A 16,805-nucleotide genomic window follows, 5' to 3' on the forward strand; every position below is an offset into this window, starting at 1 on the left:
ACACGTTTTTCTTGACTTTGAGTGAAGAAGAAATGGTGTCAGATTACATATGAAAGAAAATATTATCAGCAGAGAGTTAACTCCCAAGAATTACACCAGAACCTCTGAAGCATGATACAATCACTTCCCTTTATTTGTCTGATTCATTTAAACATAACAGAACGTTTGAGCATTCAGTGCTTTTCTGAAGAATTTACACATCGTTCCTCCTCTTCCTCCTTGGCCTCGTTTTCTTTCGGCTGCAGAGAAACAGATTTAAGAGAAAATCAGGCCCACGTGATAATCTTCTAATCTAGGTTGACTACTCGTAGCTGTATGCTAATCTCCATTCGACTAATCAAGAAGATGCTGGGCACCGATGCGGCAGCAGTACCTTACTGACTCTGCTCCACTATTTCATGGATGATCTCTTCCAGCACCGGAGCCACGTGATCCACCTGTCTGGGTAAAAGGCGGACAGCTACCTCCAACGTGTTGTCCTGGGAATGACACACAAAATGAGAGAAAATTATTGTTCAGGAAGTTTTTTTTTTTTTGTTCACCTGGATGTCGTTAGTGGGGAGGGCGATATGGGCTCACAGAGTTTCTATTATGTTCCATCAGAGGAGCCTGCTGGACGGTGACCTCTTCGAACTGACCGTCTTCTGATCGAGTCTCCATGTCTTTCTTACCGTTCTGCTGCTGACGCATGCGGGCATAAGAAAAGAAAAAAAACACAGGAAAAAAGTTAAAAACTGATGCTGCAATGAAAAAGAGAATATTCCTTTTGTTTAACTTTGCTTGTTGAGTTAACCAGAGTATAAAATGTCCAAACGGGACACAGTTGGTATTGGTACTGCCAGCCCATGGAGTAAGAAAGCTTAACAGCTGCACAGGGACCCAAAACCAACAGAGGGCCCCCAGGAGCATTAGAACTGGACGCTGATCATCTCGCCCTCCTGCTATTCGGTACCTCTCTGATTTTTTTCAGGAATGAAAAGGAATCGTGTCTGACGGGAAGTTCTGGACTGACCGAACCTCAGTTTGTACCCAAACAAGGTTGTTTTATATCCGCTTTGACAACCCATGATTTAAACAAAGTATTTATAGTCTACCTTTAGAAAAAAGGGCCTTTATTTTGACTTCAATAAATATCTGTCAAGAGGAGGCTGTTTTAGTTCATTTTGGTTTGACCAGTGGTCATGAGACATCTGGCTTTTGATGTGGGCGGTTTCCCCGGGCGGCAGTAGAAAGCCGACACACAAGCCTGCCCACAACTAAATGTAACACATGTGGCCAGTTCTACGCTAAATACATTTTCTATTTGTTTTATGTGTTTTCTCTCAGTGGGAAGTGTGTTGAGTAGACGTCACAACGCTGTGTTTTTTATCCCGCTCCAGATTTTAATCACTTAACTCTCTTTGTAACGTCTCCAAATACTCATCTACAAAGAAAAATCCGCCGGCAAAGGAGTGAACCGCCCCAGATAGAGTCAGTTTCTCAGGTGTATTTTCTTTTTGTGGCAACTGTGCTGACGCAAATTGTGACGCGGGGTATTTAGCCCATCCATCCATTTTCCGACACGCTTATCCCTATTGGGGTCGTGAGCTGTAAATGGGCGAGAGGCGGGGTACACCCTGGACAGGTCGCCAGTCCATCGCAGGGCCATGGAGAGACAAACAGGACAAACAACCATTCACACTTAAGAAGAATTTAGAGAGGCCAATTAACCTACCAGTCATATTTTTGGACTGTGGGAGGAAGCCGGAGTACCCGGAGAGAACCCACGCATGCACAGGGAGAACATGTACTGTGGGTATTTAGCGTTAGATTTAAAGCAGTGAGGTTCGTACCTCTTTCCTGTTAAACATGTTGTCGACCAGATTAAGGTTTTAAAGCTACCAGCTAGACCTTTGTGTGTATAGTTTACCACATATGAAACAACAAGTTCTGGTTTCTTTTTTCTATTTGCTGTAAAACATTAATTATGCTAAAGTAAATATTTCAGCACAACAAAACAAGCTCATCACATGCGGCGCATCGCAGTGAATCACGGTTCTTTTTTAGTGCATCGATCAGTTTTTTATTTCCAGGTCAACATCTTTGAAATGTTGCTGTCTGCTAAAGTCTTTAACGATGCCCGCTGATCAGCTTGACGTTTTGAGTACGTAACAGAGCACCGTTTAATTCGTCGTCCAAAAATGGAACGAGTGTTGAACAGCTGCAAAAGTACCAAGACAAAGCCGTCAACCAAAACTAACAGGTGGGACAAAGAAGAGCGTTGATCAGAAAGGCCGTGGTAACTGGCTTTTTATCTACTGTGCAAAACCACATGTGTAGCAGAAACGCTACAATGCACATTTTGGAGACACTGTGGAACATGGCGGTGGCAGCATCCTGGGGTTGGGATGCTTCTCTTTCAGGGTGAACAGGTTAGAGTTGAAAGATGGATGGAGCTAAATTCAGGGTTAAAGAATAAACTATTACAGGCAGCAGTAGACATCAGGCTGGGGTAAAGTTCCCCCTTCCAGGTGGTCAATGACTTTAAACACAGAGCCAGAGCTACCACGGCATGGCTTAGATCAAAGCATCTTCCTGTGTTAGAACAGCCCAGTCAAAGCCCGGACCCAAATCCAGCTGAGAATCGGTGGCTAGATGGCCGCCCATTCAAATTTACCTAAGCTTCAGCTTGTTTTGCTTATCGATCTCTAGACGTGGAAAGCTGGTAAAAACAAACTCATTCATAGCTCCATTAAGCTTCTCATATTCCAGCCCAAACGTGCCGAGCACGTTTTAGATTGTTAGTTGTGACATAAAATAAAAAAATGTGCGCAATCTTCCTTCCACTTCTCCTCCATAAATCATTTGGTGTTGGTCTGTCCCTCACAATCCCTACAAAATAGGTTGGCATCTGTGTGTCTAAGGTGACAAAAAGTGAAAAAAGCTTAATGGGGACAAACAGCCTGTTGAGCAGCTCAGTTGTTTTCAAAAGGTACTTGACAACATATGACTAAATGCCTGACAGTGAACAGAATGAAACAAGTGGCGTGTCATTACAGTTGAGCCCAAACCTGAAAAATCTGTTTACAACGTTAATTCTCTTAATAATGTTCTGTTTTTACATTACTATGTTACATTTCAAAAGAAATTGAATCCAGCTTAATGGGAAAATCAAATAACTCCAACATTTAAACTATTCCCTGTCAGGAATTGTCATTTCAACTAAAAAATATATATTTATATATATACATTAATAAGATATTAAGCCATTATCATAACAGCCACTGACTGACTCTCTGTAATCAGTTCATCGATTGGTTCAACACTAAACCCGCATACCTTCATCTGCTGCATCTCCTTGGGGCTGAAGAAGGTGATGTGCCCCTCCGTCCGCTCGGCCACGAGAGCCAGCAGGCACGCCAGCACCACGCATCCCGCCACCGCTCCGCGCATGCTCATCCTCCTCTCGCCTGCACACACGTGCACACCTTTACTCTTTGGCCGTGCATCGACTCACTCGTCGGTGAGCAGTCCGTGGACAGGGATCGCACAGAAGAATACAGTGACAGCGAAAGCAGGTCAACGTTTGACGGGAGGTGGCGAGGAAAACTAAAGCTGATAAAAAAAAAAAAAAAAAAAGCAGCGAGAAGGACGTGAGAGGACCCCCTGCTTATGTAAGGGAAATGTTGGCCGGCTGATAAAGGAGATAGGCAGGGAGAGAGGACAGAGATGAGAAGGCTGTCCGTGAGGGCAGGACAACAAATGGCTGAGCAGATAAGACAGACAAGGAGCTGGAGGGAATAAGGTATACTTACACCAGCGTCAGAGATCTACGCACTGGACATGAGCGGACGAACAGGGGCCAAAGGGCAGAAAGAGACAGAAGCCAGAATAAAGGAGTGTGGAAGGGGAAAGCCTCAGAGACGAGGAAGCAGAGGAAGCCATAAGTCACTCACGTGCTGTCAGCCTTGGTCAGTTGTTTAGGGAAGTGTTCTCTGAGATGAGCTGGGCTCCACCGGTCTGAGCCTCAGCCTGTCCCTGTCAGCCTTTATATCCAGCTTTCTCCCGATTCCCCCAGGCTCGCCGTTGTCCTCTCTCACATCCGCTCCTCCAACGGGCTCCTTCAAGGACTCTCCTCCCGGCTCCTGGAAACACAGACGTTACCCAGGAATCTGGCTTTTTGTTTTATTAGGGTAATAGCGACACCGTGTTGTTTGTCAGCATGACAAATCCACGCGCAGATACTGTCAGTAGGTGTAAAGATTAGATTGCGTGTCTGTTGCATGGGCCATCGTCTGACTCGAAGCATAAACAACCTTTTCCTCAGGTGAATTTATTCTCACTTGCGCGTTAACGTCACGTGCCGCCTCCGAACCTCCGTTGGTCCCAAAGCCTGAAAAGCAACAGGCTCAGAATTTGTTTTAAAAAGGCACTCAGCGACGTGTATCGCAGTTTCTTTTGGGCCAAATAGCTGAAAGAAGGAGAAAGGCAGGGGACAATCTGTCCAAGGAGGTCAGTCGTAAATTATCTTCTCCAAGTTATTATCAGACACAGAGTGGCATTTATAACCCGCCTGCAGCTTGTGCTTGCGCACATACAGACCCCTGTATATCTGTTGCTGGGGAGTTTCAGGACTCTGAAGAGCTTTATTGATGTTTTCCGAAATATGACACTTGACTGTTTTCCTGCACAGTGGCAAAACGTCACTGAAGCTCTGCAAGAAGGAGTTCAAAATAGTTTTGTTGATGTATTTGGCAAGCTAAGTGACCGATTATAGCTTTGTGCGTCTTCTTTAGTACTTTATATGACACCGACAAAGGGACGCAGAAACCACTGTGGCGTTCTTCCATCTCTCACAACCTGGATTTGTCTTATTTTGCCTGTTTATTTGAACTTTATTTGTCCAGGGTTTGAATTATTATACAACAAACAACTTTTTTGAGTTACGAATTACCGGGAATGCAAGTTTGAATTGATTGTGTTTTCTTTGTCTCTATTCCACACAAAGTCAAAATTAGACACACATGCTCACCAAACTTGGTCAGTATTAGTTGAGCTCATTTATTATGGTGTTTCCGGTTCTGACTTAAACAATGTCCACCAATAGGTAGGGTTAGGCCTCTAAACACCTAATCTCAGCTTTCTTTCTCTGTTTCAATGTCTCTTCATTTTAATGTTCGTTTAGGCTTGTTGTGCAGACCCGGTTGTTTTCAAGGTTTACTCATCTTACACAAACTGTCCTGCTCAGATGAAAGGAAATAAGTTTGCATGATTAGCAACAGTCCAGGAACTGCCAAGGTTCACGCTACGGTGGATTGCTAACCTGCTTTGAATCCCAGCTGCACTTTCCATGTTAAAGCAAGTTTTACCTCGCAGTGGGTGCCAACTGTGAGAAAGAGCCACGGCTCCAAAACCGACTCCTTCAGCCTTAAATTTAGTTTTCAGTTGGACACGTAAAATGCCTTTGACCATTGCCTGATCCTCTTTGCTCCCTGATGGTTCCCCCAGCAGGTGGTGGGCCCACTGGGGGATGGCCTAACTAGTCCAACGGGCCCAAAGCGCTTTACACCACAATCAGTCATTCGCCCATTCACACACACATTCACACCCTGACGGTGGTGAGCTATGTTAGCAGCCACAGCTGCCCTGAGGCAGACTGACAAAGGCGAGGCTGCCATACATCTGCCCCACCGGGTCCTCTGACCACCGCCAGCAGACAATTCGGGTGAAGTGTCTTGCCCAAGGACACAACAACTGAGACGGCCGGAGCGTTGGATCAAATCAGAAACCTGCCAATTGCTGGACGACCTCCAGCACCACTGTCGCCCCAAGCCTCCAACCCCAGGCAGGGAGATGAAGGTATGCGGGTTTTGCCATGGGACACCCTACCAGAGGCATTTAGCCCCCAACAACATAGCCAGATGGGTCATCCGAGCAGGAAGTCTGGCCTTCTCTGCTGAGTCGGCTGCCGCCGTGACCTGGTCCCTGATAAGCGGCAGACAGCTAGTACAAGGAAAAAGGCCTTCTAGAGAACGGTTTTATGGCCGGAGGAGACAAAGATTGAGCAGTTTGACTTCAGTTACACAAAAGCATGTTTTTGAGAGTCAGTCTTTCAAACTCAAGAACACTGTTTCGGTGCCACCAGTACTGCTGTTTTACAAAAATTAGATGGAATAATATAGAACGGGCATTACCTTCTAATCCTTCAACTTTTCTTCTGAAATCAACAGCAATCTGGTTGGGACTTGGACATCCCTTGGCATTCCAGTAGGATTTTGATCCCAGACACACAACATAACTGGGGCCTTTACAAAGCCCCAAAATCAACCATGATTGAAATTTAGTGGGACTGTGTTTCGATTATGCATCTGTATGGGGGAAACCAATTAACTTAATTAAATTCTATAAGTTCTGCCTGGCAGACAACCAAAAACAGCTAAAGAAAAGATATCATGCCAGCGCATTGTTGATAGCCATGCATGCTCAGTATGAGGGATTACTGCAAAACATCAACAATTCAGGCAACTGTCCACTGTGGCTCTACGCTCTTTCAGGAGGAGTGAATGCTGCTTGTCAAGACTTGATGCGATCTGCTGGGTTTCCTCAGATAGGAAAGTTTTTCACCAATCTCTCGGGATGATTTGATTAAATTTAACTTTGTAAAATACCTTGAGATGACATGTGTTGTGATTTGTCACTATATAAATAAAATTTAATTACATAAAAAGTGTTAAGTTTCTTTGCAATGTTCCAGGTGACATTTAACCTCATTTTAGTGAATTTGTGTGGAAATATTTAAACTCGCCCCCCTTGACACTGTCTCTCTCCCTCCCCCATTCGGCACCTACAAGCTACACCAACGTAGCATCTCCAGACCTGGCATTCGTGGCGTACTTTAACGCACAGTCTACTGTGTATATCGCTCTAGATTCTGTATATTTATATATATATATATATATATATATATATATATATATATATATATATATATATATATATATATATATATACACCAAACACCAAGTCAAACTCCTTGTAAGTGTAAACCTACTTGGTGATAACCATGTTTCTTATTCTGATTCCATTGATGTCGGCCTAGCATAGATTAAATAAAATTCATAATAAATTAAACTTTTTTCCACCTAATTCATACTGAAAAAAGAACAATTTAAGCTAATAAAAGCCCACAATAAATATGATGTTCATGTCCATGGTGAGTATATGTAAACTCTTTGAACATTTGTAATTTGTGTTTATTAGCATAACAGATATATTTGACGCAAAAGGGCCAGAGCACACAGAGCCAAAGAAAGCCCCACTTTTCCCCTTCTGTTTAGGGTTAAATTTATTTCATTCTAGTCTCTAAGTTCTGTTCACTTTGGACTGTTTTTATCTCACATGAATAAAATCAGGTCCTAGATTTGAGGACTTTAGATGCAGCTTGAAAAGGTTTGAAATAGTCTGATGGCCACGCTTTGATTTATCTGAGACTAGAAATAATTTTTTTTTAAATCAACCTAATCACACTCCTGTGGACTCCGATTTTACATCACATATTTCTGTCATACTTTTAAATCAGTCTTTCACGTGTTTATGTCTCTGTTGTCCTATTTTAGTTTTGCTTGATCTGTTTATCTAATAATTCATTTGTCTATTTATTAATTTAAATTGTTATTTACATATGGCACCTTTTTTCTTTTAATGTGACTGGAGCCTAATAAAGTGGGTTAAAACTATTGTATCTAATATAGATACTTTGTATTTGCAAGGCAGGGCCACATATGAACTATGAGGGTATATTTACACATACAGTTGGTTTTTATTTGTCTATGTGCCCAAAGGATGTACATGTATGGAGGTGTCTGAGTCTTACTTTTAAAATTAATTTCTTCTCCAGTTATATTCATGAGGATGGGGCTCTTCAGTCTGCAGCCCCTTTGCATTTGCTGTCTGAGTTTTACTAGAAGTATTGTAAAAAATATGAAATATGTATTTGAAACTTCCTGCAATACACTATGTTACCTAAAAAATGCATGTTAATTAAATTAATTTCAATTTGTTACATTTTATGAAGTGCCTGTGTCATTTTATTTCAAAAGTCATGTATCCAAGCTTTGCGTCTGAAGATAAACTTAATGTAGTAGAATAAAAGATAAACATGTTTAAAGAAGTGCCTTGTTTAATTGGAGGAGGAACATAAAAAGACTAATGATGAAACATCTTTAAAATCTCTTGCCGAACACAGACAAACACTGGATATCTTGTTGACGCACAAGGCAGAGGGGGGAATTACAGTTTGCTAATTAAAAGTATTATGAATCAGGGAACAGGGCCGGCAGGCTACTAGCATTTCAGTTGCACAAGAAACAGGCAGATCACGCAGTGGAAAAGATAATGAATCCTTTTACAAAGAAATGCTGTCCCATCCTAAAGACATTGCAAAAGCTTTCTCAGCTTACTATGAGACACTTTATGATTCAGAGGAAAGAGACAGTAAAATAGAGAAGATTAAGATTGTACTGGGTAAAATTAAGTTACTAAGATTAACTGGAAATTATGCCAGGGCAATGAGAGACCCAATCACAAAACAGGAAATTGAGGAGGTCATTAAAAATGTAAAGAACAATAAAGTGCCAGGAGTTTATGGATTCCCTGTGGAATTTTATAAGTATTTTAAAGCTGAGGTCACGCCCCTATTACAAAGAGTATTTAATTACGCCCTCACAAATAAGGACCCCCCAGAAGCAATAATATCTATAATTCCCAAAGAGGGCAAGGACCAAATAAATTGCTCGTCCTACAGAACAATAAGTTTGCTCTGCTGTGATTTAAAAAAATTGAACTACAACATTGGCAAATTGAATTCAAAAATGTATCCACACAATAATTAAACCAGACCAAACAGGGTTTATGACGGGACGTTTAGGGATAAATGATATTAGGAGAACCTTAAATGTGATCTCTGTGGCGAGACAAAAACGGGATCCTTCAATACTTCTCAGCCTTGATGCAGAGAGGGAATTTGATAGGGTGGACTGGCAGCATCTGAAACGCACACTGGAAAAAATGGCATTTCACAGAGACTTTATCAAATGGATTAGTGTGCTATATTCTGGACACACATCCAAAGTACGGGTTAGTGGATACTCCTCAAAGAAATTTGGTTTAAAAAGAGGAACTAGGCAGGGATGTCCTCTTTCCCCTCTACTATTTGCTATTAGTACCGAGCCCCTGGCAGAAAGAATACGGACAGACCCTAGAATTCATGGAGTAACAGCAGGTGGAGTCACCCATAAAATCTCATTATATGCGGATGACATTATTTTGTATATTTCTAACCCCTAGGCTTATGACTAGTTTAAAAGATTTTGGAGAAATCTCAGGCTATAAAGTTAATGAAAGCAAGTCTGAAGTTGGTGGGGAAAATGGCCTACAGGTCTAGATACAGAGGTCACTTTTAATTGGTCCAAGAGGGGATTCAAATATTTAGGTGTGATGATTACGCCACAAACCTCGCAACTATTTCATGGAAATTATAGTAGATTAGTCACACAAATAAAATCAGACCTGTCTAGATGGGAGATTCTTCCTCTGTCGCTTTTGGGAAGAATGGAAACAGTGAGTGTGAATGTACTCCCATGATTAATGTATCTATTTCAGGCACTACCTATTTTGATACCTGCCTCTACTTTTAAAATTTTGGATACATTTATTAATAACTTTATTTGGCAAAGGAGGAAACCAATAATCAGACACAAATTATTGTTAAGCCCAAGAGTAAAAGGTGGCCTTGGTCTACCTAATCTGAAATTGTACTACTGGGCAGCACAACTTCGTGTTGTGGTCGAGTGGCTTGTACAGGAGGAGGAGACGAACTGGATTGGTCTGGAGAACAATGGATGCCCACTGGTACCTCTTCTGAAAAAGGTTTTCAGATCACCCACAGTCCAGGTTAGAAGGAATTTGATTGGAAACTAAGAATGAGATTCTTCAAAACACCTTTCAGTATTTCAAAATACAACAGAAATGCTAAAAATTTGTGCTGGAGGAACTGTAATCAGATTGGGGATCACACTCACATTTTCTGGGACTGCCCAGAACTGATTCCATTCTGGCAAGGGGTTCAGATTGAAATTTAAAAAATATTTAAGTTCACGTTACCCTGAACCCACCGCATTATATATTGGGTTTGATCCTAGGAGAAAATATTGTGAAAAGGGAAGCCCAGTAGCTACAGATTATGCTACTAGTAGCAAGGAAAATGATAACTCTGTTCTCGCTCAAGTCCCTGCCTCCCACCCTTCAACAATGGCAGAAAGATTGAAGAATGTGTATATAATGGAGAAAGATAACAGCAAAACTTCATGTAAAATTGGCCATCTTTCTGAGTGTATGGACTCCAGCTATTTCCCACTTTGGATGAGCACACAGATAAAGATGCTACGGGTTATAAAAAGCTGTGTCAGTCCCCTTTGTATATCTCTCTCCTTTAATGGAAGACACTGGATATGTGCACCTCCCTTTCATCTGAGCCCATGAGGACCTTTCTAAGAAACGTCAACTGCCGAAACGGATTTAAATGTTTGCTGAGCACCCCCCCCCCCCCCCTGTTTTTTTTCTTTTTCTTTCTTTTTTATTGTAATATGTAAGTGCATGTATAAATAGACATATGCATATATGTTGGATTCATACTATTTTTAAATAAATAATGTTAAAAGAAAGTGCCTTGTTTGAGGTTGCAGGCCCATGTGCAGGGAAGAGGGACCCTGGGGGAATGAATTCTATGAATCTCGCGATGTTACATAGCTCTCGCGGTGTTTGAATCACGTGGCAACGTGCTGAAACATCTGCGCCGACTCTCTTTTCTCAGAGGTGAGCCATCAGAGCAGACACGCGTTGCGTGGTGCTGCAAAAACCCTGCAAAAAAATGGTGAGTTTAAGAAGATTAATCTGTCCGCAGCAGAACAACAGATAACGCAACAAATACACCTTTTCAGCTGCTGAGGTTTTATAGGGATGTTTGCTGAGATTAGTGATTTTATTGCAGCCCAAGTCACGGGCCTTGTGTAGCACTAGAGGCGCGGTTAGCCACCCCTGGTCGATCTTAGCAACTAAACTTGTTTTTTTCGCATCTCTAAGGTGGATGGAAATCACTTAGGAGGGAGACATATGTAGCTTTATTAGTAGCGCCAGCTTAAAAGATGTAGGCATGTGCATTTATCGCACACTACGGGTTTTATTCGGGGCTGCTAGCAGAGGCTAGCGTGTCGCATCCTCCTGCGGGCCCAGATCAACACGTGGGGTGGTTATGAACACTATCGGGTTACACTGCCTTGTTTTTAATCCTCACCATTAGACTTTTTAAGCGGCTCTAAGCTAACCATTGGTGTAACTGAGTTCTGCTTTTATTAATTTCGACCTAATATACTCAGAATGCTTATTTTTTTATTTATTTTTTAAGCGTCCCATCGCTCACCACGTGTAGACTAGTAAACCCTTCCGCCGTCTCCGCAGGTTCTGATGCACGTGTTGTTCGAGCACGCGGCGGGCTACGCGCTGTTCGCCGTCAGGGAGGTGGAGGAGGTCGGCCTGCTGCTGCCGCAGGTGAGTCCGCGCAACCTGCGCTCCGTGCCGGCGGGGGGCCGCGTGTGTGTAAGCCGGAGTCACTCAGTGAGGCTTCTCCGCAGGTGGAGGAGAGCGTCTTGAGTCTGGGGAAGTTCAACAACATGGTGAACCTGGCCGCCTTCTTCCCCTTCAAGTCGGCCCAGGCCGCGCTGGAGAACATGAACGCCATCTCTGAAGGTCAGAGAACTAGGGTCCCCTCTCTAGGGAATGTGTGATAGATCCTTTTTCTGTAGACCATAAACTGCAGATCCGTGTCTCTCTGGGCCATTGGAAATCTGTCAATACAGGAAAGATTGAATAAATTCTCAGAAGCCTTTCTGTGATCCGACATTAATCATAAAACACACTGAGACTGGACAATTTATAGCATTTGTAATTAAAAAAAAATTACAATTTCCAAGTTGCAGTAGTCTGCATTTTTTTGGCTACATAAGTCAGTAATGTTTAAAGTGGGTTTGCAGCACTTATTACGTGTTTTTTTAAAGTTTATATGATCAATGCTTGTTTTTTTTTTTAACCATAAACTTTAAGGAATCTCACCACGGTATTACATGGCAGTCAAAACAGTTTAATACATAGACTTGTCTGTTGGTTGCACTTTATTATAATAATAATAATATATTTTATTTCAAGCGCCTTTAAGAACACTCAAGGTCACTGTACATGTAAAAACGATAAATGGTTCAACAGGGATTGACAAATATAATAATCTGATCAGTAAAAACAGTTTGATTTCTTGTTTTTTAAACAGTCCTTGTTTATAAACATCTTTATCTACAGGCCATTTTTTTTGTTGCTTTTGGTTAATGTAGAGAAAAGTCTCAATTAAATCTCGATTATGGTTGAAATATTTAGCTCATATTTCAAAATGGGCAACATGGGAGTTCATATTTCAAACCTGCTTCCACTGAGTTTTGTCGCCACAACCTGTTAGAATTCAGTTCCATTATGTTGGCCTGGCAAAAAATTTGTCTGTGCAGAGCCGCTGATGTGTGAAAGATCTGCTGCTGCCGGTCTGTTCCTCGGTTGTAATGATGTACTTTAATCTGTCAATCCACTGAATTAACGTGATGACAGCCTGATGTTAACCCTGAACATCCGAGGAGAGCCGCTCAGTTCAGATACACGTTGGGTCCTGTTTGACTAAAGGTCATGAATCACAAGTTGTTGATCACAAGTTGTTGTTTTTTTGTGTGTGTAGGTGTTGTTCACGCAGATCTGAAGTTGTTCCTGGAGACAAACCTTCCTCTCTCTGGGAAGAAGAAAGCCGTTCTGGGTGTTTCTGATGCCAAGATTGGAGCTGCTCTTCAGGAAGAGTTCACTGTTTCTATACAGACCGGCGGTGCGGTGGCAGAGATAACCAGAGGTGAGAACAAGCAGAACATCTGGAGTAAAGCTTTTCTGTTCAAAAGCGGCCTGTTGTGATGCATCTTTGTCCTGAAACTCATGAAGCTCTATACTGAAAATCTGAACAGTCGCACACTGTTGTCCTCATTGCCCCTCCTGTCCCTCACGAAATCCCTCCAACCGTGTGTCTCTGGTCCCGGCAGGTGTGCGTCTGCACTTCCACTCCCTGGTGAAGGGTCTGACGGGGCTGGCCGCCTCCAAGGCCCAGCTGGGTCTGGGCCACAGCTACTCCAGAGCCAAAGTCAAGTTTAACGTCAACCGGGCCGACAACATGATCATACAGTCCATCGCGCTGTTGGATCAGCTCGACAAGGACATCAACACCTTCTCCATGCGCGTCCGGTAGGTTCACGGTGAAACCGGGGGGGGCTTTGGTCTTTCTACGCTCTCAGGCCTGCTACCGTATTTTTACGGTATTTTCAACTAAGGCGCACATAAAATTCTTACATTTTCTCAAAAATTGATAGTGCACCTTATATATAATTACCGTTGTCTATAAGGCAGCCTGGACTACATGCTAGCAACAATAAATCCAGTAAGTTAATTTAACATAAGTCCTGTTTATTTTGGCCTTATGTTAGAAACAGACCAGTGTTTATAATCTGTCCTCCCTGCAGACAGAAAGCTCTCCCTCTCAGGTGAGAGCTGTGTATGTGGAGGGGCAGAGTGATATTACACACTTGGGGAATATTTAATGGGCCTTATGGTCCGAAAACTATGGTACTTGGAGGATAAATTGCCTCAAAATGCCATTAGACTATTAGAACCTTATTTTACTCAATGGTTTTCATACCTGCTATACTGTCTAGATTATCCTCCCAGAGCTTGTGGATCAGAGCGCCATATAGAACAAGAGGTGCCAACATGTTTTTATTTTAACCCAGTGGGTTGAGGGCTGGGTGTTGATCTGTGGGCTTTGTTGGCAGTGAATGGTACGGCTACCACTTCCCAGAGCTGATCAAGATCGTGTCGGAGAACTCCATGTACTGCCGCCTGGCTCAGCTCATCGGCAACAGGAAGGAGCTCTCGGAGGAGAGTCTGGAGAGCCTGGAGGAGGTGGTGATGGACAGCGCCAAGGCCCAGGCCATCCTGGACGCATCGCGCTCCTCCATGGGTGAGCAGACAATGAGTGGCTGTGGTAGAGAATGCCGGTGACTGTGAATGTTTGAATCTGTTGTCAGCCCCTTTTTTGCCCACCTTGGACCACCAGTCGTCCTTGGTGCTCAACACAGAGGGGCAGAGGAACTCTCTCATAAACCTGCAGTGAAGGCTCACATCCTCGCTGTGGATCCTGTCGGGAGAAACAACCCAAACCCGTAGACGGTGCTGCTGCCGACGACGATGGTTTCATCCACGCTTCTTATCGCCTCCTGGTTGTTTTCCACCTTTTTTTAGGTATGGACATCTCTCCCATCGACCTGATCAACATAGAGAGGTTCTCAAACCGCGTGGTGTCCCTGGCCGCCTACAGGCTGGAGCTGCAGGAGTACCTGCGGTCTAAGATGAGTCAGGTGGCGCCCAACCTGGCCGCCCTCATCGGAGAAGTGGTGAGCACACGTTTAAGTCCGTTTTCATGATACCTGGGACCGATGATGTTATACCATAATCTGTCAATCCACTGAATCGCTGTGATGACAACCACATCCGGTTCTGACGGTCCGGGAAACGCACAGGGCTGAGTGCTGCGTCTCCGTAAAGGCCTGACACGATCTTCTCCTCGCCTCTAGGTGGGAGCCCGGCTGATCTCGCACGCCGGCAGCCTGACCAACCTGGCCAAGTACCCGGCGTCCACCGTTCAGATCCTGGGAGCAGAAAAGGCCCTGTTCAGGTACTGGGGCGCCCCCTCCCTGCTGGGGGAAGATGTGGCTGCAGTGATGGCAGGGTTGGGCTGGAGCAGAGAACGGTGACTGGAGACGTGCTCTCTGGGGTGATCCTTCTCGTTCTACAGCGCCCCCACAGTCTGAGCAGCTGCTCGCAGCGCTGAGGTAGAAGAGCCTTAATAAAGTTCAACTAGTTTTCTAGAGGAGTTTTGCTTTAGTGGACATTGCTCAGCCCTCCTGTTCTCAGCTGAGTGACATTCAGTCTGTAGTGAGAACTGGAACTCAGCTTGCTTGTGATGTTTACATGTGGTTTGACCACCAGGGGGAGCTGTTCACTGGTTGACTTTGTATTTTAGCAAATGGAGAAGTAAAAGTGGTTTTCTAGTAGTTTTTCCTTGATTTGAACAGGTAAATAAGATTATCTGCCAATGGAATGAGTATTTTACCCCTAAAATAAAATAATTGGATACACTGCAGTTGAATTAAGGTGCAAGTCTTATTCCATTGACATATACTCTTATTTACCTCAAGTCAAGGATGAATGCACTCATTACAGGAATGTTTTACCTTTAGGTCCTTTTTGCAGTGCAGGAGTTTTGAAAATCGTCCCAACTTGCAAACCTTTGCATTTACAGAACTATCCTGGTGTTTTCCCTCTGTTATTTTTAACGGTGCCGGCGTTTTTAATCTAGGTTCTCCGATCATTAGTTCAGTGTCTGGCGGCTGAAAAGAGGCGACTGTATTTCCACACAGAGCTCTGAAGACCCGAGGCAACACGCCCAAATACGGCCTCATCTTCCACTCCACCTTCATCGGCCGCGCCGCCGCCAAGAACAAGGGCCGCATCTCCAGATACCTGGCCAACAAGTGCACCATCGCTTCACGCATCGACTGCTTTTCTGGTGAGCGCCAGCACGGCTCTGGGCCTCTGGCTCGTCTACGGCTGCAATGATGCTTCCATTTTTCGTCAACAGCATTCATCCGTCAGGTTGATGTTGAGAAGCTATTCTCTGAGCAGGGCTGCGTGCCCTGCAGGAGCTGTAGCCCGCGTTAGTCCCTCCTCTCACTGCTTCTCTCCTTCATTTGCTGCCTTTCAGAGGTCCCGACTAGCGTGTTTGGCGACAAGCTGCGTGAACAGGTGGAGGAGCGTCTGTCCTTCTACGAGACCGGAGAGGTTCCACGTAAAAATGTGGAGGTCATGAAGGAGGCCGTGAAGGAGGTGAGCCATATGGACGCTTACTAGCTTCTTTGTAAACGTGGGCCTGATGGTGTGGATGCTGTAAGTGATGAAAAATCATCTGCCTGACTTCACTGTGAGGGCTAAAGCTGATTTAATGAGCCTGATGCAGCAGGGTAGCACTCGTGCAGATAATCCACAGCGCACTGCTGACTTTGACACTTCTGGTCCGTCTCCTCCTCAGGCCGGCGACGTAGCGGCTGACATCAAACGCAAACTGGAGAAGAAGGAAAAGAAACGCAAGAAGCGTGAGAAGAAGCTGCAGGAACTCGGCGCAAACGGGGACACGAACGGCGACGCTGAGGTGAGCTTTCCTTGTGGCGTCGCTTCGCCGCAGCATGTTTCGATTTGAGACTCGACCCAAACCCGTGGTCCTGTCTCAGTGTACGACATGCGACATCAACACACGACTCCGAACCATTGGCTGGCTCCTATTGGTGGGCTTGATCACTGAAGAGAGTCAGACACTTGTGCGCACACCGGCCCAAATCGTGCATGTATTTTTACATTAGATTTAGCAATATCAACTCCAGTGGATAAAATTAAATAGAAATCAAACTGCAATGGTTTATTCTATATGTATTTCTAATGAGTTTAGCACAAAAGGACAGTCTGCTGTTATAGCATCTAAAGAACAAACTTTAAATTCCTGTACGTTGTCATTTTTCCTTAAGGTGGAGGATGGAGAGGCAGACACGCCTGTAGCGAAGAAGAAAAAGAAGAAGCAAGCTGCAGAG

General features: G+C 43.9%; 2 protein-coding genes and 2 non-coding genes across 5 annotated transcripts; 3 read left to right on the forward strand and 1 right to left on the reverse strand.

Annotated features, from left to right (window-relative positions):
* Nucleotides 1-110: 110 nt before the first annotated feature.
* Nucleotides 111-11,565, reverse strand: mlnl (motilin-like). Of its 2 annotated transcripts, none has more exons than XM_036151949.1 (6): nucleotides 11,456-11,565; nucleotides 3,936-4,124; nucleotides 3,319-3,449; nucleotides 580-681; nucleotides 374-479; nucleotides 111-239 (listed from the first exon to the last, which is right to left on the reverse strand). In XM_036151949.1, the coding sequence occupies exons 3-5, from the start codon at nucleotides 3,436-3,438 to the stop codon at nucleotides 375-377; spliced, it is 327 nt and encodes a 108-aa protein (XP_036007842.1). In that variant the 5' UTR covers nucleotides 3,439-3,449; nucleotides 3,936-4,124; nucleotides 11,456-11,565; the 3' UTR covers nucleotides 111-239; nucleotide 374. The 2 variants fall into 2 exon arrangements, with proteins under 2 accessions (XP_036007842.1, XP_036007841.1); XM_036151948.1 differs by lacking the exon at nucleotides 11,456-11,565 and adding an exon at nucleotides 4,323-4,764.
* On the forward strand, nucleotides 10,794-16,805 carry nop56 (NOP56 ribonucleoprotein homolog; the record flags this gene model as incomplete). The annotated part of the gene is given in 12 exon segments (XM_012870740.3): nucleotides 10,794-10,909; nucleotides 11,494-11,583; nucleotides 11,667-11,781; nucleotides 12,806-12,970; nucleotides 13,155-13,353; nucleotides 13,938-14,125; nucleotides 14,407-14,558; nucleotides 14,739-14,839; nucleotides 15,585-15,733; nucleotides 15,929-16,050; nucleotides 16,253-16,372; nucleotides 16,743-16,805. Coding segments are annotated over 12 exon segments (1,467 nt in total), but the record flags the coding sequence as incomplete, so codon positions are not given.
* LOC118556678 lies at nucleotides 14,201-14,320 on the forward strand. Its single transcript, XR_004927291.1, has one exon. It is a non-coding gene; the product is annotated as a small nucleolar RNA SNORA26 (small nucleolar RNA).
* LOC118556686 lies at nucleotides 16,110-16,178 on the forward strand. The gene has a single exon (XR_004927299.1). It is a non-coding gene; the product is annotated as a small nucleolar RNA SNORD57 (small nucleolar RNA).

The sequence above is a fragment of the Fundulus heteroclitus genome, chromosome 20, assembly GCF_011125445.2.
Source record: "Fundulus heteroclitus isolate FHET01 chromosome 20, MU-UCD_Fhet_4.1, whole genome shotgun sequence".
Lineage (NCBI taxonomy): Eukaryota > Metazoa > Chordata > Actinopteri > Cyprinodontiformes > Fundulidae > Fundulus > Fundulus heteroclitus.